A 23,669-nucleotide genomic window follows, 5' to 3' on the forward strand; every position below is an offset into this window, starting at 1 on the left:
AATGTTCATACTGGGGAAACCCATTCAGCAATGAATATATATAGAGCCAGGGCCAAGCCAAGAGGGGTCGATGAAGTATTAGTTCGGAAAAAATGTTAGAGATTTGGGATAATTGATATACTGACTTGAAAAATAAAATTGAAGGCATACCTGGAAGGCCTTTTCAAAAATATAATTTTCAAAAAAAGGTCATTGAAAAAATAAAATAAAACATTCTTTTATAAAAAAAAGTCAAATAAATCAAAGTCATTTTATTATATTTAGGAAAAATGAAAGGACCATGTTAAATTATCCAAATGAAATAGTCATATCATATCTGAGTCGGAAGAATGGAAATATATTCAACCTCCCCACCCCACCCTCCCAACACAAAAAATACTAAAAGCGGCCCTGCATACATATATAATTGTAAATAGTTCCATACAGTCCTCAGAAAAGACGTAATATGACGGTACCAAAAAAAGATTAAAGAGAAAGGAAAAAATAATCGGGTATTAAAATACTAAAGTTCGGATTATTCAAGAGTGGGGTACGATTAAGAGAATATTGTATAAAATTTAACTAATTCCAATTTAGTTCCTGGTTTCTATTAGTGTAATTTATGAATATCCCTTTATTATTTGAAATTTGTAAATAATGACGCTAGTAACCTAAAATAGATGACAACAGATCTGTTGTTATGCAAGCTTTTTAAATTTCTCTAGTTTGTTTATATCATGTAATTTGAACTAGATTTTTTCCGAGGAAAAACCAGTATTAAGATATTTACAAAATCTACAATAACTAATTACCTAATCCATTACAATTACAAAATTAAGAGGCTGTTAGTTATATATTGTATCTTCTCGTATAAAATAACTTTATCCTAAAACATCCCATCAAAAGTTTTTTAAAGAAAAACATAAATCACCAGTTATAAAATTACCAAAGTTCAGTTTATTCAACGATTGGGGACGTCACTACTTTGAATGTGGAATATCATTATGAAACAAAAATATAACTTTTTTTAAAATTACTCTTGCGTTATTGGCTTTTTAAAAAAGGAAGTTATTTTGCCGCACCCTGTATAATGAACCTACTACTTGATAAGATGAAAATGGGAAATTGATGATATGTAAAAAACACTTTCTTTTTTTCCCCTTTATGGATTATGAAATATGAAGCTTTTCTTTCATAACAAATTTTGAATTGATTATAAGCCATAGTTTATTATATTAATAAATGAATTGAAACATGATATTTCAGGGTACAATGAAATGAGGATAAATTGTGAAGAGGAGTACCCATCAATCCTCTACAAAATATGACATGCCTTTTTTGAAAATTCATACATAAAGTAAACTTCATTTTTTTCTCTTCATCGTATGTGTGAGTATAAAATATGAAACTTTAGACACATACTTAACTAAATATTTCTAGAGTAAAGTACATATATCCAATTACTGAGTAAACGACTTTCTACTGGTTATGTTATCTTACTTTTTTTCTACAGTTTTTATTTGTTAACGAATTTTTCTCTCCAACCAGTAGCTAAGGGGGGGGGGTCTACTAAGCTATTATGCCTTTAAATCAATTTCAAGCCACAAAATTACCCTTTTGATAATCTAGTCCCCAGCTATATTACTTGGCCGTTAACCAAAAAATATATATATTTTTTTTTTTTTTTTTGAGGTGCAGTTGTTTAAATTTCAATAAAACCATGTTAAACTGTTAGTAATCCTACATTTAAAAGTCCAACAGTGAAAATGACTAGACATTGGTTTACTGTCAGTAGTTAATTTGACGCTTTTTTTCCTTTTTCTTCTAGATGGAAAGGTTGATCACATTGTGATGAATGAAGTCAGTGTATAACCAAGTAAAGAAACAAATGGTAAAAAACAAACACATTCGTTAATGAAGCATGAATATTATATCTAAATGCAAATCACCAAAATAAGATGTTGAATAAATGACTATAAAATCATTACCACAGATCATTAACTCTTATTTCATTTTAATATATGCACTTTATAGGTACAGTTAACCTTCACTAATCGCTAGCATTTTGGGCATGTTAAATAAAAGACACTAAAAATCAAGCCTGGCCATTTGAAAAAAGTTTAGGAGGAGAGCAGTTTAGCTGCCATGAATTTTCATTAGATCCACTTCAAGCAGCTGTGGTGAGGGGGAGAAAGAAAGGAACCAGGATATTGGTAAGAATTATTCAGATGTCGATCCTACATTTTACTCTGAGTCCAATAAGGACAACAATTATAATTCCGCAACAATCCTAATGGTTCCTTTCTTTCTTTCATGAGTACACACTAATGTTCAATCCCATTTTTTATATTTTATTATATATTAAGGAAGTTCCCTTCTCAGAATATTAAATGGAAACGACAACAGCTTAGAAAAATAAAAAAGTACTATTTGGTGTTCTATATAGCTAAACAAATAACTCTGAACAAGATCGGGTAGTCCTATTATTTACATATAAACTAATATCATTTATATGTAGAAAGCTAAGAAATTATATCCGTTGTCATAGAAGGATTCTATATTGGTGCAAATTGTTCAACTAGCTTACAAACATGAAGGGAGGAATTACTCGTTTATTGATCCTCAATTCTATATGGAGTTCCTCATGGACTTACACTTATAGATCAGTGATACTATTTGGTATAATTTTGGAATGTTAAAAATAAAAAATTATAACCATGATAATTTGAAAAATGTTTGAGAGGAAAGTCCTAGGTTGGCATGAAATTTCAGCAGCTATGACGAGGGGGGAGTGACTATGTCATATACAAGGACACCTAAGAAATGCTTTAGATTAGTTAAATTGACCATATACCTTTTTTCAGGGATCTGTCATATGTAATTTATTCTAAACCGATCTTACACCAAAATATCATCGTTTTCAAATCATGTACACATTTTCAATCCTATCCTTATCTTTAAGTTGCATGAATTATCGTGTGTTAAGTATGAAGGTCTCAAAGAATATATAGGTCCAATTTTACATCTTTACTATCTGAAAGGGAAAAAACGTTTTTCTTTTTCGTGTGTTTTATTCACTTAATTACACCCTCCACTGTCAGCTACTCGACCGTTTGAAGCTGGAGATGGAACAGAAGCAGCCAACATTGGTGAATATGAGACACTAAGATATTAGCAAGACAACGACAGGACGAATACATCTTTGATGACAAGCCAGAACCTCCAGGAACTCAAATGGTAAGTTCTTATGCATCCGCCCTACAGTCCGATTCTGGCACCAAATGACTAACACATATTCTTTTCTATGACCAACGCACTTGTGGGTAAAATTTGGGCTTCAATAGAGCTGAGTGAAAAGTGATTATCTAAGTTTTTTTATGCAAATAGGGACAAGGGCTTCTACGAAAAGGGCATTACGAAGTTGGATTCTTGTTAGCAACAAGTTATCGAACAGAACAGGGCATACTTGGCTTAAATCAGTTGATTGTAACACTTCTTATAAAGGATTGAAATTAAGCAGAAAATTCGAAATTACTTTTGTCGGAACTTATTATCTAAATATAAATGTATAATTTAACCATTTTTTTTCTTCTTCGGACTTAATAGGAAATCTTTTTAAAATATTATTTAATTAAAACTCTGGAGTTGTATTTATTTTTTGAATTAATACATAATGTGCGGCAATGTAAATAGGAAAAAGATAGAAAAATAGTGAAAACTTTTTTATTGAGTACATTTCTAGTTAATTTAAAGAGGATGAAAACTTTAAACAAATTTGTAAATAGGGGGTACGTTAGCATAAAAATAATCTTGAACAAAATCAAGAAAGGAGATAATAGTTATAAGTCAATTAATTTTTTACAATACTGAATGTGGACAGCATTGTAATAAGTAAAAATACAACAATTTTAAATTTTAAAAAAAACCAATTAATCATAGGTAAAAAGGATTGAATATTGAAGCTACAAAGACTACTAAACTACATGAAATATATATATGCTGAGAGACAAAGTTTAAGTTATTTAAAAAAATTGAAGTTTTTTTTTTTTTTTTTTGTTTGCTTATTTTTCAATATAGGACAGAATATTAATAAGCCAAGACCTCAGCGGGTAAGATTTTTTGTGTTTTTTTTTTTTTTTTTTTTTTTGAGCTTATTGCAACGACAAAGAAGAAATAATTTATTTACCATATAACCTGTAGTTTGCAGATATTTTTATAACAATTAAAAAATAATTAAAGTTCAAAAAAAGTATATTTAAAACAAAATTTTATTATGAATTAAACAAAATGAAAGGGTGAGAAGAATTTTCGAATAATTTGTCGTATAATCATGATAGATATAGGTATATTGACTTACCCCGTCAAGAGTTTTAATGTTATGAAGTGCATTTTGTGCGTCCAATGCCGATTTCCGGGAATAAAAAGTCACAAAACAACAGCCTAAAAAACAATGATAAATAATTAATCCTTACTATTAGTGAAACAAAGAATATGAAATTATAGTAATTCATATTTAAATGGGAAAAATTTGTTCATCTTAAGTCTTTTATAAAAAAGAAAAAAAAACCATTTATTTTTGACCATTTGAAATACTTGGAAACTATTGTATGTATAGAACATGACAGCTCTTGTACATTTATTGTACAATAGATCATTGTTACCTATTACGTCATCATTTTAAAGTATGTCATCTAAACTAAACACCATAGCTCATATAATATAATAGTCCAGTTTTTATTAATATTTTGCATCACTAGATGACGTTTACGTAGGATATTTGTAGAATATAACTTCTGTAACCCATTAGAAAATATATTTAATATTTTACCTGTAACCTTAATTCTAATATTGCATTTTTGTGTAACATCTTGCCCCCATCGATTACCATTTTGAAACTGAAATTATCATTCATATTTAATTATATAAACTAATAGTGTTTACTGGCGTATTGTTGATGCAAAATATATGAAAGATAATATGTATTGTTTTATTTTTTAAACTGCTCTCCTCCAAGCATTTTTCAAATAATTACTTTACTTTTTTTATTAACATGTTTGCAGCTCATATTTTTTACAACTACTTCCCCATCTATACATATATACTTCCAAATGGCAAAGAAAGGAATAGGTTTTTGTATCCAAATGAAAACTTTTGATGTTTAATGATTCTTCATGTACAGTGTACAATGTACACACTACAATGTCTCTCATCTCATTTCTTCATTCATTCTTAATATTAATTAAAATAGAACTCCTCTTTATAATAAATCGTTATATTGTGTAAATATCCATAACCATATAATATGTTCATCATACCGAGTGCTCTATTAAAATCGGAACACTTTGAATTTAAACTTCCACAAGATATAATTTATTCATTAACAATAGAATTTCAACAAAATTAGTACTATAAATAGATGTGTGTCGGAGCTTTCTTCATTATTAATGTAGCCGCCCTCAGCGGCAATGGTGTCTTCCAGAGGGCGGTGGAATGACTAGCACCCACTACGAACGCATTCTTCTGTCATGGCGTCATAGTGCTAGCTCACAGTGTCTTTGAGGGCATCGGTGTTCGGATAACAGACTCTGTAGGCCTTCCTCTCGACATGCAACCAAAAGGTCTTTAATAGAGGTTTCTTTCATTGCTGGTATCAAAATCCTAACAAAGCTCTTTCCACCTACTTTTTTATTTATCTCCGGACAGTTTGGTTGTGAATTAAAACCTCATAAAGAAAAAAAAACAGTGAACCAATCATAATAAAATATTTGTGCAAGTTTTGATCCCAACTCTGTATGTAGATCAAAGAAATCGGTGCACTATTTGAAAACAATTATATATTGGTCTACTTGATAAGATTACAATATGGACCGAAATATAGGTCTATATTTTGTGTCCTCTCTCGGGAATGAAAATACGATTATAAATTAATTTTGGAAGCAGGAACATAACTAAGGTTGTATTTTCTTTAACACAAACATGAAACATTTTAAATCACTGAATCTATTTATTTTAGAAAGGGGATGAAGTTTGAAGATTGTAATATGCAAAGTTCTCATAAAATAAACTATGCATGACAGATGTGGTAAACCACCTTTAGTCACATTATAAATGACGATCAATTAGTATCATTCATGATTACTCATTGAATGAGATATTTCCTCATTAGTGGATTTGTATGTATGGAAACTCCTATAACAGAATTTTGGTCACACTCACACGCCCCTTTCATATATTTTTTTCTTCCTTTGAGGGTCTTTCTCAACAACAAAATCCCATGATCCCAAAAATACATACATCATTCTATAATGGGGATAATGGATATATCTAATACTTTTAGAGAACAGAATAGTGTAAAAAAAGAAGATCCTTTTCATATTGCTACTCCTTCTATTTTCCTATCAATGTAAAAAAAAAAAAAAAATGTAAAATGTCAACATTAAAGCAGACTGGAATTGTTTTTGTAAAAATCGATAGTAAACTAAAATAATAGATTAACTTTTGTTCCTTTAATTATATGCACTTTTTTTTATTTCTTTTGGTGAAAGCCGCAGATTTCATTTGATTTATTACGTCTGACCAAAATTAAATATACCTACAATTTTAAACAAAGAAATATATTTCCTATGATTATAAAAGCCGCGACTATCAAGGCTTTAAATAAAAAACAAGGACCATGATAAAAAAAGCTCAAAGCCCTATTTATAATAATTCCAAACCAATAATTATTATTTTTACAGATATATGAGTGTATAATTATGACTCCACGGTCGTTAAAATTAGCTACGAGCTAACAGGGCTAGTGAAATGTTGTTGTTGTTTTTTGGTTTTTTTAATTAGCCCTGTGAAAAATTTACAAGCTCAGAATAACAGAATCAAATATTTTACAAATTTCAGTATCACCTCCTATTGAAATAACATTTTTTTTAACAAAAAAGTGATCAATGTGAATAAAATTTTCTACGCACATTCCCTGACTACTTGAGTATAAAATGAAATAAGATAAAAATAAAGTATACCATAAATAGAGCTCCAAATATAAATGTTAAAAGTACTTAATATCTAAACAAGAATATGATATGATATGATCTAAATCAGTGGTTCTTAACCTGGGTTAGATCGAATCCAAGGGGTTCGGTGAGACACTCTCAAGGGTTCATCAAGACCCTTGCATCCACTGACGACTCTCTATCGGGGTAGACCCGTTATGAGATTCAAAAAAGTTTCTTCTCCGTGTTCGATTACAAATATTTAGTTGCTAAGCAAAAACGTGTTACACAATATAAATGCAGCCCATTCGTGTTGTTTGTGACATTATGCTCCGCTTGTCCATTATTGGCTACAGGTGATGAGACCACATTGCTAAGCTTTGATATATGTGCTGCAGGGAACTTGGTGCACTCAGTAGTCAACTGGTGACTCTATTGATTGTACTTCATTTATTATTTTCTTTGAATCTTTCAATCCCTTCTTACTAACTAGGTATGTCAAGCAAAAAATCAGTTGTCTGACGAATACGTACAATATGGGTTCACGTGTATAAAGGATCGTGATGGGAGTCAACGTTCTCATTGCAATAAATTGCACTGCCAAGTTGACCAATTCTGGTCTAGCGCCAGGAAAACTGAATGAGCACTTGCTAAAGCGGCATGGAGATGGGAAATATAAAAAAACTAAACTAGTTTTGTTGGTTATGTTCTTTGAACACAGTAGATTTTGGTTGCAACTGATGTAGGGTTCATTGTGTGCACTAATAAAATATATACCTATGTTCTGAAGAAATCATATTTTATTTTTCTAATAGCGAATGGTTTGGTGAAGGCACTGATGCAGCTTTTAGGGGTCATGTCAACTCTATAAAGTAACACCAAGAGTTATACTGTTCGATAAGCGTATCTTCCATGTCAGACGACCAATGATTAGCTGTGGCAGTAAAAGGTGTGTACCCAGTTATTTTTATGAGGATCCCTATTTTCTGGAAAATATTTTTTAAAAGGATCCAAAAAAGTTGTATAAAAATAATAACATTCATCATTATTTAAGTTTTGATATTTTGGAAATCATCTCACGACTCCCACTTTGGAAACTACTGGGAAAGATACGGCATTACGTAGCAATAGGGACTAAAAACGGGCAATCCTACACAAGCCCCACTGGTTTTTACTAGACAAGTGCTAGCGTGGCTGTCAAGCCCTTTGTATAATGGCCTGTAAGAATCATATAATCCTTTCTTTTAAAGTAAAATAGCTAGAAAATGAAAATGATTTTTTCATTTATTTCTTCCACCTTACTTTTATATTGATACATCAAAATTATATACAAAAATAACGAAAGAGAGATTGAGAAACTCTTCTTGAATGATGTATGTATATATAACCATCAATAAGTAGAAGTGAGAACTTTCAAAAGGGGTATAATTATTTTTTGGGAAAAGGAGAAGGAGATTGACTTAAAAAGAAGAAAAGAAAGCCCTTCAAATATTAACATACAACAAACTAATATCATTTCTTTAGAATCATATATAGGTAATCTGTGTATTCGACAAGTAGAGCAAGAAAATGTATTTCTTTATAGTCGATCAGAGTTAGAATAATAAAAGATGGAGGAACGATAGAAAAAAAGAAGAAGGAAGAATTAATATATTATATATATTTACAAAAAGGAAAGAAAAGTTGGCAAGTTCTATTTTTACAACAAATTATTCATTTATCAAAAAATAATGATAATAAAAAGAAGGGGGCCCATTGTTAGTTTAGTACCCATCTAAAAACATATAGCAAATAAAATGATGATGTAATAATACTAATAAACAACCTATTTGTTTTTTAAACCAATCAGTAAAAAGAAAAGCCCTATGATGGAGAGAGTTTCTACACTGTAGGAAGGACTCTAGAAAAAGAGATGGCAATTAATGACGTCACGGTTGATTCTTTATCAATAAATGAGGTCACTCATATACTATGATCATAAAATAATAAGGTTAGAGGGTCATTTAATGAATATTGAATCAGTTTTACTTGTGTCAGCCAATCATTTTGTTGCATTTATAATAAACTTGCTTTGGAAAATATTTTTGATTTTAATTAATGCCCCTTCATATAACATACTAAGTGCAATCAATGATGGTTTATAAAAAAGAAATTGTTTCAAATGGAGGCAAAAATAAAACATATTGCAGATCTTCTTGGTGGAAGTTGCAGAGAATTAGATTACTCTTTTGATCTATTCCGTAAGGTCTGGAGGCTCATTCACAGCTTCGAGAGCATCTCTAGAAAGACAGGAAGTGAAGGACATAAAAAAATTGCCAGCGAAGATTTCTTGACCGATTTGACCTTTGAAATTAAAGACAAGGAGTACTAGGAGGTGTTGAAAGAGGTTGTGAACCCCGCTTGTATGTCAACTACTCTGAAGGAAATTACTGTTGGTAACAAGAGTCAGTATCTGGCCATAAGCCATAACAACACAAGATTATTGTAAGGAAAACTTCGGCAATTGCTGTCCCCAAACTTGTCCCCCCCTCCATTACCGGACTTTTCGCTACCGGACTATGAAATATAGAGCTTTGTAGAGAGAATGGCCTTTAATGTTCCCACTGCAATGTGGATTCTCCGAAGGCCTCCATTAAAAAAGAGTGGACTACGTCATCCATATGTGCAAGGCCTTAAGGCCCAGACTGGAGGTATATTTAAGTATAGTAGTACTCCTGGTATTATGTACATGTTATCGTTGAGGAATCTGATTTAAATCTTGGTATCAAAAAAAGTACATTGATTTTTGAAAGTTCACTATAAGAGACACCCTAATATACATATACAGGCTTTTTTTTTTTTTAGAAAGCCGTTTCTTAATAAGCCTGTTGATTTTTTTAATGTGGAATTTTCTTTTTAAGCGTAAATATATACGTATATAAGATTACAAAATCATGAAAGGTCAATAGGATTTACAGAGATAATTAAAACCAACATTTATAAGAATATTAAGGATAAAAGAGGACATCCCATTCAATGGGGCTTTAATTAATTGAATCCCTAAATTTATTAGAGACATTATAATCTCTTATTATAGACGCCCATGGTTATTTTAAATATTTAACTCCATTGAAGCGTTTTCATGGATTGCATGAAAATCAAAAGCGACGCCATATTGACGGCAAATCTTTAATATAACTTTATTAAATAATAGGACAAGAACAAATAAATCCATTATTTTTAATTTAATTGTTTCCATTAATGTTCATCTTCTTGGAATTCAAAACCTTGCTAACATGATGATTGGACACGACGTTTTCAATTTTTCAATCCATATTTTCGACAATTATCCTTCCAGAGCGTGGTTCCCCTTTTACATCAAAATTACCTGCACGGAATAGACGAAACCAAAATCACCCAATATTGGCTCTTACAGTATCAACGCCAAAAACATTATTCATATTTTCAGCTGCCTGGCTTGTGTTTTCGTCTTGTTCAAAGAAAAATTGTAAATTAGGGTGTATTTTCTCTTTGTTAGTGTCCATATTTGATGACAGTTCAAACAACACTGAGTCAAACAATCAGAGAACTGTCTTATGGCGGGTTACCACATCTATTGTACGTGTACACGTCTAAGTGTGTATATAGATAAATAAATAAAGGAATTTTTATATAAGAGCGATTCTTCTCCCAATATCATTTGTATTTATACACTTAGACGTATACAGTGTGTGCACACAATAGATGTGGTAAACCGTCTTTAAAACTTTTTTAGTACAAAATCTTGTTCTAGCTATCTAGCATAAACCAATCGTACTTATATATTGTGAGATAAACAGTACAAAATGCATCTATAGGAAAAATAATGAAATTATTTTTACTATGCCTATTATTAGAATTATTTATAAAATATTTCAAAAAAAATTCCCCCAAGGGCTTCAAATTAAGAAATTAAACTGTCCCAAAATTTCTGATAATACAGTAATGATAACTTATACTTAATGAGTACAACTCCATCAGAAGAAAAGAAAGAATACACGGTTCACTTTTTAGGATTTACAAAAATACCATGTACTTTATCTTCCCCTTTTTTGTCAATTGAAACTTTCTGATTTATATCAATTGACTCTACATGTTTAGAAGTTATTTTATAAGAAATGCATTTTATAAATAAATATAGCCAATAGAAATATACAGTACAAACTGCAATGGTTGTCAAGATCCCTCTCCTCTCAATCCAATAATATATTTTTTGGTTTTGAAAGTTATTTCCTTATTATTTAAAGGCTGCAAAATTTGAATTCCAATTATCTGCTGTCGCTGTCTACAATTTAGAAATAGAAAGAGAAAGTATGACATGCAGGGAAACTTATACAGGGGGTCCATTTAATGGCATTCTATTATTCACTAAGAGCTCCGCCTCTTTTGATAACCTCGATCACACGGCGTTGGAACCTTCGGCAGATCGATCAACCTTCAGCCTTGCTATTGTAAGGGTAATTGACTTTTTCATGTCCTCCACAGATGAACGATATTTGACACAGGCCTCATGATTAACCCTCCCCTAGAGATTGTAATCGAATGGGTTCAAGTCTGGGCTGTTTGCGGGTCAAAATCTCGGCTCAAAAAGTGAGGACATATTATGCCCAAGATATACTGCACTTTTTGGCCTTTGGACCGGTGCACTGTTTTGTTGGAAAGTGTAATTTATTCTTTGGGCTACTCCATCCAACCAGGGAATATAAATTAAAATTGCAAATCCGGAAACAAAACAATGGCAAAACTGGATCTGCACGAGGACGCTAGTGCCTTCCAAAGCTTCTGACGCCATGTGGCTCAGGTTAACTAGAAAGGTAGATCTCATTATGAGTAATTGAATGTTATTAAATGAAGCTTTAAAATAATAGATAATTTATGGTTCTACTCCATCTATTTCGTTCGTTATAAGCCTTTAAATATTTTCCCAATTTATATGGACCACTCTGTACAATGTACCTCTGAAGTCTTCAGTCCTAACTAACGGTCGGCACAACAATAATAATGCTTAAGGCAAGACTGGACCATTGAAAAGTCAAAATTTTCTCCAAAAATTAATTTTTGAGATTGTGGCATGCTTACAAACTTTAACTTTTTATCTTTAACTATCCGAAAGCTCATAATCGAAATTATTCGGATTAGCTTCCAAATTCAGGATTGTGTGCAAATTGTGAAATTACAGCAACACTTTCTACAAGTCAGAGAAGAGTGGACATTCTTTCCAATTCATTAAACAAATTTGTATCCTTTTGTGATGGTACTGATTCATAAAAACTCTTTTTTCTCAAAACCGTATTTTTACAGTTGACCTAGGTCACTATTTCTCAGCATCCACTGGTCCTATTCACTCAATTTATGGCCTGATTATAATGCAAATATTGTTGCAGGTGATAAACCTCCATAAATTGATATTAAAGACTAAATATTTATAGTAGGCTTTTCTAATTGTGTCAGATGCTAGGCTAAATTTGTGTTTTTGTACCACTGATCGACAAAATCTTCCTATGATGTAATTTTTATGAACCACTAAAAATAGGTAATTTAGCACCTAAATCTAAAGTCTGAGCCTGCATAGTTGTGATACGTTATGTTCCCTCAGTACTTTGTAATTTGCTTTCAAAATGTACCTTCCAAACGTTACTTGCCCTTTTGAATATTCAATTAGTAATTATCTTGAATATTATAGAATATAAAATCAGTTGATTATGACTTGACAATGTTTTCTCTCTTCCAAGTGTCTAGTCGTTCTTTAAGTTTGTTGTATTACTGTAGTTAATTCCACACTTCACACCCTTTGAGAGCATTTCTTTTATCTATTTAGAGTAGCATGAAAAAAATGAGAATAATAATAGCAAAGAAACTTCAACCCTATCGATATTCGATATTTTTGTAAAAAAAAAAAAAAAAAAAAAAAAATCCCTCTAGTCTCGAAAAGGGGACTTCATTTTTGTACATATTATACAATATATGTATGTATGTATATTTGCGTTTCTATTGTTGTTAAAGAAATATGTATACATTTATATATATTAGATAGGTCCTTACTCTGCACAAAAACTTTTAATACTGGAAACAAAAAAAAAATATTTTAGGAGTGTGGTACAAGCCATTTTAGTTACTGGAAAAAGTACTTTTGGTTCAAAATTTGAAGTTTTTAGCCTCTTGTAGCAAAAATATTTCAAAATTTAACCAAGTTGAAGTGATGTTGTTGAAGTAATAGAAGGAAAAAAAAAAGAGAGGGATTTTTGTTTTTTACTAAACATTTTATTAGGTGAAGATGAAAAAATTTTACTTTAAATCTTATAAATCGAGAAAAATATGCAGCAAAGCAAAAATTTAAATTTTTCAAAAAAAATTTCGAAATGGCTGTGGATTTTTGTATTTTTTTTTTTTTTTTTCTCCCAGAAATTTAATATTTAAAAATTTTCTCCAGATAATTTAATTTTTTGTGAAAAGCAAAATACTTTTCTATTTTTTAATTTTCTTTCCATAAAAATTACATTTTTTGTGAGTAGCTACGGAAATTTTAATTTTTGAAAAGAAAATTCCAAAAACAAAGCCCCCCAAAAAAAAAAAAAATATATATATATATATATAATCCTGTAGATACCCTTGCATTATCTTGTGTTATGTTTGATAAAACAGTGCAAACGCTACATCTTAGATCCTTTAAATTATTACTAACAAAGTGCATAATATTTTTAACTGATCAACCGAATATTACTCATAGCATCACATTTAGAACAACTTTATGAATTATCAACATAATTTGATAAATATATTTTACAGTTATTTTTCATATTACTCTTCACCTTCAACATTATCAGTGGATAAGGGTATAAAATAGGCGTTTTAAGCCTATTTGTGTAACGTTAATGAGCATTCCCTTGTTCAAGTTTCGTTATTAAGGCTATATGGGAATGCTGGTTCGAAAATGTTACACCGTTCTTTCTAATAAATTATTTGCCCACAGTAAATAATTAATCAGACGAAACGAAAACGAGTTATTGTATTTTGTACTCATCAACAGTATATTACTTATTATAAAAAGTACAAGTTTTTACTCATTGCCTCATATTTGAAATAGTGTTACAAGAGGTGTAAAAATGGCCGATTTCAACCTATAAAAATCGTTTTGTCGAAACTAAAATGGCTTATAACTTGGAAAACGGGGCAGTCTACTTTACATATCTACAATAAGTATATAATCGTTCCTCCAAGACCTTTTCCTTCTATTTAACAAAAACAGATATTGAAGAAATATCTAGGTATACAAATACATTGAACAAAAAAGGGAAGGATGTACATAAAATTGTATACTTTGATAAATGACTCCAAGCAATAATTAATTAAGATAGTGAAATGAGAAATGAGGGTTTCATCATGGTATAGAGCAGAGTGGCCTCAAATGACAAAAATCACTTATTTTTTGTATTCCTGATGATAGGATTCCTATCAACAAAGACATCTACTTGGCCTTCCTGAAGGCTAAAATATTGCCATGGACACTGGATAGTTTTTCAGAATCCCCAATCTGCTTTCAAGAGGATGGAGTAACTGTCCAATCTGCCAAAACTTTCTTAAGGCAGTTTACCACATCTACCGTGCGTGGACACGTATACATACCTATATAGCATTGAGTAAAAATAAATCCATAATTTTTACATTAACATTTATTTCCTTGGCAATCAAAACAGTGCTTACTCAACCATTTCCATTATTTTATACATATTTTCGACATTTGGCCTTTAAGAGCCTGGTGCATCTTTGACATCAAAATTAACAAAACAGAATAGACAAAACCAAAGTTACACATAATTGGCTGTTACAGTATCAGGACCATAAACGCTATTCATATATTCAAGAACCTGGCTTGTGTGTTTCGCCTTGTTTGGAGAAAAAAACTGTAAAATAGGAAATTTTTCTCCTTGACGGTGACCATCTTTGACCACCGCAAAAAAATACAGAGCCAAAACTCTCTAATTTTTTTTTTTTTCAAGGATATTATATCTTTATAACGCCGTCCAACGTAAACCGATTGCATTTATACAACACGAGATACACATTACTAAAGCTATCTAATGGAGAAATAATTGATGTATTCGTTAACATAGTTACTCATTAGTTGATAAAAGAAAGTTTTTGTGAGAGCGACTCTTCTATCGATACATATATGTGTGGTGCGTTAGTATAAAAACAATACTGAACACAAATACAACCCAATATTTCATGGAATATTAGGTTCAACCATTGTACTTGTATTCAAATTCCTGATATGAGTGTAAATAGCAAAGAGCATACATAACCTATCGATTAGAACCTTTATTTGATTTCAGAGAGTAAAATTGGCCACAATATCGCACCTTCCAACTAAAATGTGTCATTTTCTCATTTTCCAAATTGTGACGATCAATTTTGGCCATTGTAAATGCAACTTTCGAGTCCTCCAAAAGGTTAATGAGAATAATTTGTTGATGGAAAGTGACAATGACTAGTCAAAGAATACAAATGTATTTTGAAGAAATCATTCTAGCTTTCTTTTGTACTGATGGGACACGTGTAACCAACAAAGAATAAAATTATTGAATAATGTTTTTTTAACTCTCATTTCAGAGCAGGTCTGAGGCAATCTGTGCATTCTGCAAGTGTTCATTATAGTGGAATAAGGTACAAATATATGTTTGTGGACATTCAATCATATGTATTACCTTTCTAGTAATAATGATATACTTACGAAAAGTTTTTTTAAGGAAGTTGACTAAAGCACCTCAAAGTTTGTTCGTTTTGATTAAATCATCATGTCAAAGGGGAATTTGAAAAGAAGAAAAGATAAGTAGCAGACACATTTAATTACAGCCTATCCTTAGGGGAAATTTCATGAGACGGAGTTGTTAATTGAGTGTTCTTTATTTTATATAAAAACGTATTCAAGAACCACTTTGGATATTGACACTCACTGACAAAAAACAAATGTATATAAAGACGTCTTTTTTGTCTTGTTTTTTGCTGATATGAATAAGAAGGCAATACCATTATGTTCCATAAAAAGTGTTTTATAAGTGCAAAGTCTTTTAAAAGCCTTTCTCTTACTATATTTTTTTTTTTAGAAATTGATAGAGTATTAAACAAACTTGGTTTATGTAAGACTTTTTAAAAATCTTCAAAAAGTTGGCCTTGAAATCTTAAAGTATGGGCTTGTTTTGTAATTTATTTTGAACTAGCAGTAGTAATTTTATTACTAATGATTTGATTGATTAATATAGAAGATAACTCCCCAAGAAATCCTAAGTTTTATTCCAGGGCTTTAAATTATTTTCTTTCTAGATTAAAAAGTATAGTTATACGGGAGACAAAGTTCCTAAGTCCAAAAGCTATATCTCGTCATGATAGATTAAGGATAATAGCTCAAAGACCCGAGCTACAGAGACGGTAAAATGCCTGAATCCGATTCCAGTATTTGGATGTAACCGATTCCGACTCCAATTCACAATTTTTAATAATATGTTTTGTAGCCTATATTAGTTCTATTGAGTCATTTGAGTCTAGAGACTATAATTTATATAGATTTAATTTATAGCTATAGGTAGTTATTAGTTATGTGTAGTAAGTAATTGTGCCAGGTATAATGAAAATATTCGGAATGTAAGATATTTAATAAGATGAACAACAAATGAAATGGATCAAAATCTATTTTTGAAGTTTTTGAAAATAATTTATGACTCGTAACCGAGAAACAACACTACAAACAACCTCTCACTGTGGTGTTACTCTTTACTCTGATGACATTTACAAGACTAATTAATCAACTGGCATGGCTATTGGCTATGTTCTTTCCAACATAATAATTTAGACTTAAGATATGTTCGGGAATTGTTTTGTATAGAATATAGAGAAGGTTTGAAATTTGTGAAGTATACTTATGAATGAAGTAACTTTCAAGTTCCATAAATAAATAGTAATTAATTCCTATATTTTATAACCATTTAGAAAAAAAACTCGCTAAACACTATAAATAAGTTTTATTTACATAAATTATAATAATTTTCGTAGTCAGAGTCGGTACAAATTTCAACTCTGCAAACTTACCTGAGACGATGTTTAATATGGTTTCCAACCTTTAAATGATTAGGCACATTGTATTAAAAAGCCTTTAAAAGGTTCTAATATACTCATAAATTTATTTTATAGGTAATTTTAATTCATACATCGTATTGTTTCATCATTACTTCATCAAACCAAACAATGTTAGTGTGTACTGATAGCTAAAAATCAGTCCTCCTAGTAATTTTTAATTTGAAAAGTTTTGAAAAGTTGCCTATAAATATCTTACTTTTAAGAACAAATAATTTGTATTCAGTACAAATACTTTATATATAAATTAAACTAGCTAATGGTTTTGTTGTTTGTTTATATTAACGAAGTTAAAAAGGAGTTTGAGCACACATAACATATATATAGTTAACTTAATAAAAATTAAATTAACGGTTGAAGAAAAATAATATTATGTAGTATAGCGTAGAAAAAAGTTCTACCCCCCCCCACATATACCATCAAATTATAAATACTAATTCAATAAATTCTCTATTTCTTGTATGTATAATGTATTTAATATTTGTGTATTTTCTGAGCTAAAGTACAAAAAAGAAAAATATATAATTATTTACCTACATGGGAGAACAAGGTAGGTATTCGAAAGTACTGAGTGGTCCATTGAAATCTACACTTTGAATTTTAAAATTCAACAAAAGAAAATTTATTTATTAACCATAACATTTCAACATAATTAATACTATAAAAGATGTGTGTCTGAGCACTCTGAAATATTAATGTAGCTGCCCTTAGCGACAATGATGGCTTCCAAGCAGCGGAAGGGATTGCACCTGCTGTAAATGTAGTCTTCTGTTATGGCATCCCAGTGCTGGCTGACAGTGACTTTGAGGGCCTCGGTGTTTGGATGACAGACGCTGCATGCCTTCCCCTCGACGTGTACCCAAAAAGTTTAGTTAATTAGATTGGTATCAAGGCTGTATGGGGGCCAAAAGTGTAAAAAAAGAAGAAGAAGAATGGGTTCCTTTCATTGCTGGTATCAAAAGTGGCATCTCCACCCTCACAAGGCTATTTGCACACACTTTTTTGACAGTTCTCTGGACAATCTGGTGTGAAACCCCGAGATACATGGACTTGAGGGGATTGGCTGTTTTATTTAACTCCTCCGGATCCAGTTTGCCCTCTTTGACAGACCTTTTTCCCTCTCCAACGTTTCGGAATTGCTGACGGGTAGATAGTGGTCCTGAAGACGGCAAAGTGACGCTTGAAGGGCACGAATGGAAAACACACTGCAGATGTATATATGTACCTAGACAGCTTCTTCCTCCTCTTATCTTAGTTATGTATGTTGTTCAATCTACAAAGAATCTTCTATAATTCTACTAATACATACATAATCTTATCAACATTTCAAGACTAGAGTCTCTCATCGTTTAGTGGGAATGAATGCTTGGAAGAAAAACAATACGAAAAAACAAAAGACATTGATGTATATTGTACAGGCATTGTGTTGTATATATTATGTACATCAAATCAGAAGCTTTGTATTGAATATATACACATATATTTAACATGGATACACAATACTCGAGGAATAACAAAAGTCAAACATGTTTTATATAAATAAAATGTCTGGATTATGACATAATTCAGTGAATAATCATACCATTTGTTGCCTATAAAAACAAAAGCAAGATTGAAGGCTTTCTCTCATAATGGAGTCTGGATTATACTTATATTCTTCCAAGAAATAATAATCGTCCATTTCTTTCAAACAAAAATAGAGACTGTTTTACGCCCAGCACGACATGTCTTCAGATGCACGGCACGAGTATCGCAGAAAGACTCGAGAGGATTGGTGTGACTTATTTGGCTAACTACCAACTAATTTTGGGCCTTTTTTGTATTCCTGACTTCTTTAATTTATCAGAAGGAATACATTATGTAAAATCCATGACGTAACAAGCGGGATGAGTGAATCGACAGCTGACAACAAAATACACAGAGTATTTATTTATTTTTGTTACCGAGGTAACACCGTGATTAAGAATGCAGTCTTAGTAGACATTCAACACACGTTGTAATATATAATATATATGTAAGAAGTAAGAAATAACTTGTAATTTTGTCCTTTTCCGGATTTTTGTTCAAGATTGTATTGATATTGACGTATCATATTTATGTATGTCAGAATGAAACCGGTCTTATTTATTTAAATTACTAGTACTAATTTTAAATGAGTAGTGAGTTAGACGGGGGATCCCTAAGAAGGAGCCTTTGTTCTGTCTTCCTTCCTGTCTTTCTCCATAGGAGGAAATGATTTATTTAACTCATTTGGTTATATGTGCGTATACACAGTAACCATATATTGGTTGTGAAAATGAAGGGGAGCAAAGAGAGAGAGAAAGAGAGAATATTTTAATATATTACAAATGATTAAATATAATGGCCCATCTTTATTTAAATGGATTCATCATCAATTCACACAAAACAGGCCTCTTACGAAATATATACAGGGTGCGTAAGCTATCTATATACTGCGAAATTGATTTTTTATTTTTTTCAAACACAATTCTCTCTCCAACCACATATCAGACAAAAAAATAAAACCTAATTCTGAAAGCTTCATAGATTTGGATTTTTCATATTCATTAAAATCACCTCTAGCCTAAATTACAGTCTCTATAGACGGGCGAAAGCATAAGTAGACCTTAGCCACTTGGTCTCTTGGAAAATCCTGGAATTTATTTTTCATCCTACTAATAAGTTCGTCTTTGGTGGTGCAAGGGTTCAGTTGGTTTGTCGTTCGATCGCGCCCCACAAACAAAAAAATCAATTTGATTCTGATACAGCGAGTTTGGAGGCCCAAAGTCCGTCAAGATGAAGTCGTCAAAATGTCCTTGATGCCATTTCAGACTTTTTTTTCGAAGTATGGCAGGGAGCTGAGTCCTGCAGCAACATGTAAGGCCTCCCATTGGTAACCATGTCAATCTAGGGCTTCACCCTGTTCTCAAGCACGTCCAAGTAGGCATGAGTTTTGACCTTGAGGGCTTGGGAGAACACATGATGAGGCATGAGCTTCGGGACTAACCACCCCAAACAAATTTATGTTGGCCGAGAACTTCGTCAGCAGGATGACGGGCGCATCTTTCGGCTAGAAGGCCAAACACGTTGTTGTATATATTGTCGCTACCGGCACGGATTCCAAGGAAGGATCCATACCTTTTCTGAATATTTGGGTCAACGACTTCGTTAATTGATTCCATTTTTTTCCACTAGTGCAGGTTTGAACTAGCTATTTAACAAAAAAGACCAACTATCTAAGTGCCCGCATTGTCCAAGCGAGCGCAAAGTTGGGACATCGATAGCTTCGCATCCTGTATGTACATATAGTGTGTGTAACTAAAAATGCATCATTTATTAAAACTTAAATTAATTCAGACAATTTTTTTCCAACAAAGACAGTTTTGCAACATGCAGAAGTTGTTTTTGTTTTTTTGAGATGGTAAAGACTGTGTCAGTGAACAGGTATACTGTTATGAGGATCAAGAAGGACTTTGAGGATGATGGCAGCTATGAATGGAAACCTAGCAGTGGGCCACAACATAAAGAAATCGGAGGAGTTTATGAGGGCCTTGCAAGAGACTATTGAACCAAATCCTCAAAACTTGATGCCCAGGCTTGCAAAAAAGCACAATGTTAGTGAAGGGAGTATCAACAATCACGTAAAAGACATGGGCCACAAAAGCTACCTCGCCAAAAACGCTAGCTCATAACAGCAACAGTATAGGCCACCAGATATACCAAAGCCAAAAAACTCCCAAATTGGATGAAGGGAGATTTCTGGTCTTGTATATTGCGTTATGCTGTCCCCACATAAATACTATTGAGCTGAAGGTCTCCATTGAGCGGGAGTGGATAGCCATGTTTCATGAGTATTTCCTCAGTGTGCAAGGCCTTCCCATTTCGTGTAGAGGCTGCTAATGAGGTTCAAGTTAGATATTTTGAGTTTTAAGGAACAAAGATGTGTTTTTTTTTACTAATTAATAAACTTGAAGGTGCTAGCCTTAATCACGTTTGAGCTCTTGATAACTTGGTTAATGTTGTCCTCTATGATATATTTATAAGCTAAGGGTCTATAAAGATAAAGGGGAAAACATATAATTTACATTTATATAATGATTAATTTCGATATGGACCCATTAAATAAATTTGTTCTACAATCAACGCAAATCGAACTATTTTTCCTTTTCTTTTCTTTTTTAAAGTAGATAAAAAATGAGAAAGATTTGCTCCAGCACAGTGATTCTCAAGAACTGTTAAAGGATCTCCCTTTCATAGTCCCTACGTGGAAGTTTGAGAAGGATACAACTTTATAGTAAAGAATGACTCAAATCAACATGGGAGGATAGGTTAAAAATTATATGAAAAAACCAGGTGTGGGAGTATAAAAAATTAACGGTTTATTTATTTTTAATCTTGTATGCAGCTACTCTTCTGGTTAAGAAGTTTGTTTTGTAAAAATTGATTTCTGTTCAAAGAGCGTTTATTCCCTATATTGTAAATCTGACTACGACAAAAAATGAACCAGCAACAGACCAAACACGAAAGGGTACACGATCTCCTTGATGCCCAAGTAAGCCACAAGGACATCCCTAAGATTGTCGTTATCAATGTCAACACAGTCCACCGTATACAACATGCTAAAAACGCCGGTTCGGACTAAAAGAGGTCTCCTAGATGTCGTGGCTACAACAAGAAGAAAGGGTAGATGCCGACCCAACGATCATCATGAAGAGGCTAGTCATAGACCTCAGTGTTGAACCTAAGACCATCGGGATGGCTATCAATGGAGATATGGGCTCAATATCCTATGTCTAAAGACATAAGCACCTCCTAGGCAAAAATTTAAAGCAGAATAGACTCGAGAGGTGCAAGAAAATCCGCTGAGTTCCACAAACCTCAACTTCCAAGACTATTTCTGGTTGGATACTATCGAGAGGAAGACCAATGTGATCCCTCAACCCAATGTGGATTACTGCAAAGCTTCCGGGAGTGGACAGACTACCCTGAACAGAATGTCAACAAGACGTGCTTCACCTTTAGGGCCAGAATCGAGGCACTCATTGAGACTAGTGGAAGTCATATTGAATGATCAAACTTATGTACCACACCTCTATACATTACAAAAACCTTTATTAAAAAATCATAAGTTACATAAACATAATTCAACTTTTCCCCAACTGCTCATTTTTGCCTCCTCACTCTGTATATAAATGCCCCTCGATAAAAAACTACACTTTTTTATATAATATTCTCTTCAAAAAATGTCAAGTTATTAAGTAATGGATGAACTTGGAGATCCCTATATTTTATCAGGTGGAAATCAAAATAAAAAGTTTGAGAAAAACTGATTCAATGCATATATATATATATTTATATTCTATAAAGTGGGACAAAGAAAAATAATCAATACTGGAATAATATAACCAATAAATCACATACCTATTTGTTGGTTGTCATCGATATTTCATATTTTATTATTAATATCATCATTATAAAGGTATTTAATTTGGAGGGATTTTTGATATCTATGCAGCAAAATGATTTTTTTATACGCATATTTATCTCTAACAAGTTAAAAAATATATAATAAACCTTACAGAAATATTGATCACGTGGCATTCGTTACGCCACATTGTATTAAGAGATAATAGATTTGTGTGAAGGTTAAATCATGAACAAATTCGGGAAATAAATATTTTTTTCCACAACTATCTTGATCTAACATCCAGGATGTGACTAGTATGACGTAGTAACTCTTTTTACTTCTCCTTTTTCTCCATCTACATCGATAACAAGAGCGAACACATGCATTTTTTTTCCCTAAGTTGAATTATTTCTACAAAAGAATTTGAAATATTTTTTCATTAATTTTAAGATATAAGTGATTATAAATAAAGAAAGTTCCATATATTTTTAGGAACATAAACTATTATTATTATTATGTAGACGAAATGGGGGTAACGAGAGAGAGAGAGAGAAAGCCATATTTTTCTCTTTTTTCATTCAGCAAGTCCTTCATTCTCTTATATTAAAGAAGAAGGGATAATATTGAAGTAGGGAAGCCCAGCTGACTTTGTTCCATTATAAAAAAGCTACAATCATAAAATCCAGAGAGCTCAGTGGTACTCACCGTTTTCCATGAGCAACCTCACACGTAGTTACTCAACACATAGATGTTTTCTCTTCAAGAATAAAAGAATAATAATTACAGCTTGAGAAAAAACCTTAAATTTGATGTTATGATGGATGAGCCCTAGAGTACTAGAGTGTCTAGAACACTACCTGGCTGAGCCTTACCTACACATGCCCGATGTTACATGTAAAAAAACCTGCAAAATGTCATTGATATCATTACACTTCTATTTCTTAGATTAAATGTATTTATATGATATACATCAGAGAACACTATAGAGAGTGTACATTGTATATAAACTCACTGCTACATGAAAACCCCCTTCAAAGTCTCATTAATATGATTACAGAGTTATTATTTAGATCAAAAATATCTATAAGAATATTATATACAACAGGGATCACTATATATAGTACACACTCGATGCTACATACAAATGCATG

General features: G+C 31.9%; 1 protein-coding gene across 20 annotated transcripts in view; it reads right to left on the reverse strand.

The window, feature by feature from the left end:
• Nucleotides 1–23,669, reverse strand: part of LOC121119063 (CUGBP Elav-like family member 1) — a 220,002-nt gene that overhangs the window by 30,378 nt on the left and 165,955 nt on the right. For all 20 annotated transcript variants that reach the window (XR_011780281.1, XR_011780286.1, XR_011780287.1 and 17 more), the window contains one exon: nt 4,337–4,419. Coding sequence is in view for 10 of the 20 variants with exons in the window: in XM_071888791.1 (XP_071744892.1) it covers nt 4,337–4,419 (83 nt within the window). In the remaining 10 variants the exon portion in view is untranslated. The remainder of the gene's footprint in view (nt 1–4,336; nt 4,420–23,669) is intronic.

This window comes from Lepeophtheirus salmonis, chromosome 5 (genome assembly GCF_016086655.4).
Source record: "Lepeophtheirus salmonis chromosome 5, UVic_Lsal_1.4, whole genome shotgun sequence".
Taxonomy (NCBI): Eukaryota; Metazoa; Arthropoda; class Copepoda; order Siphonostomatoida; family Caligidae; genus Lepeophtheirus; species Lepeophtheirus salmonis.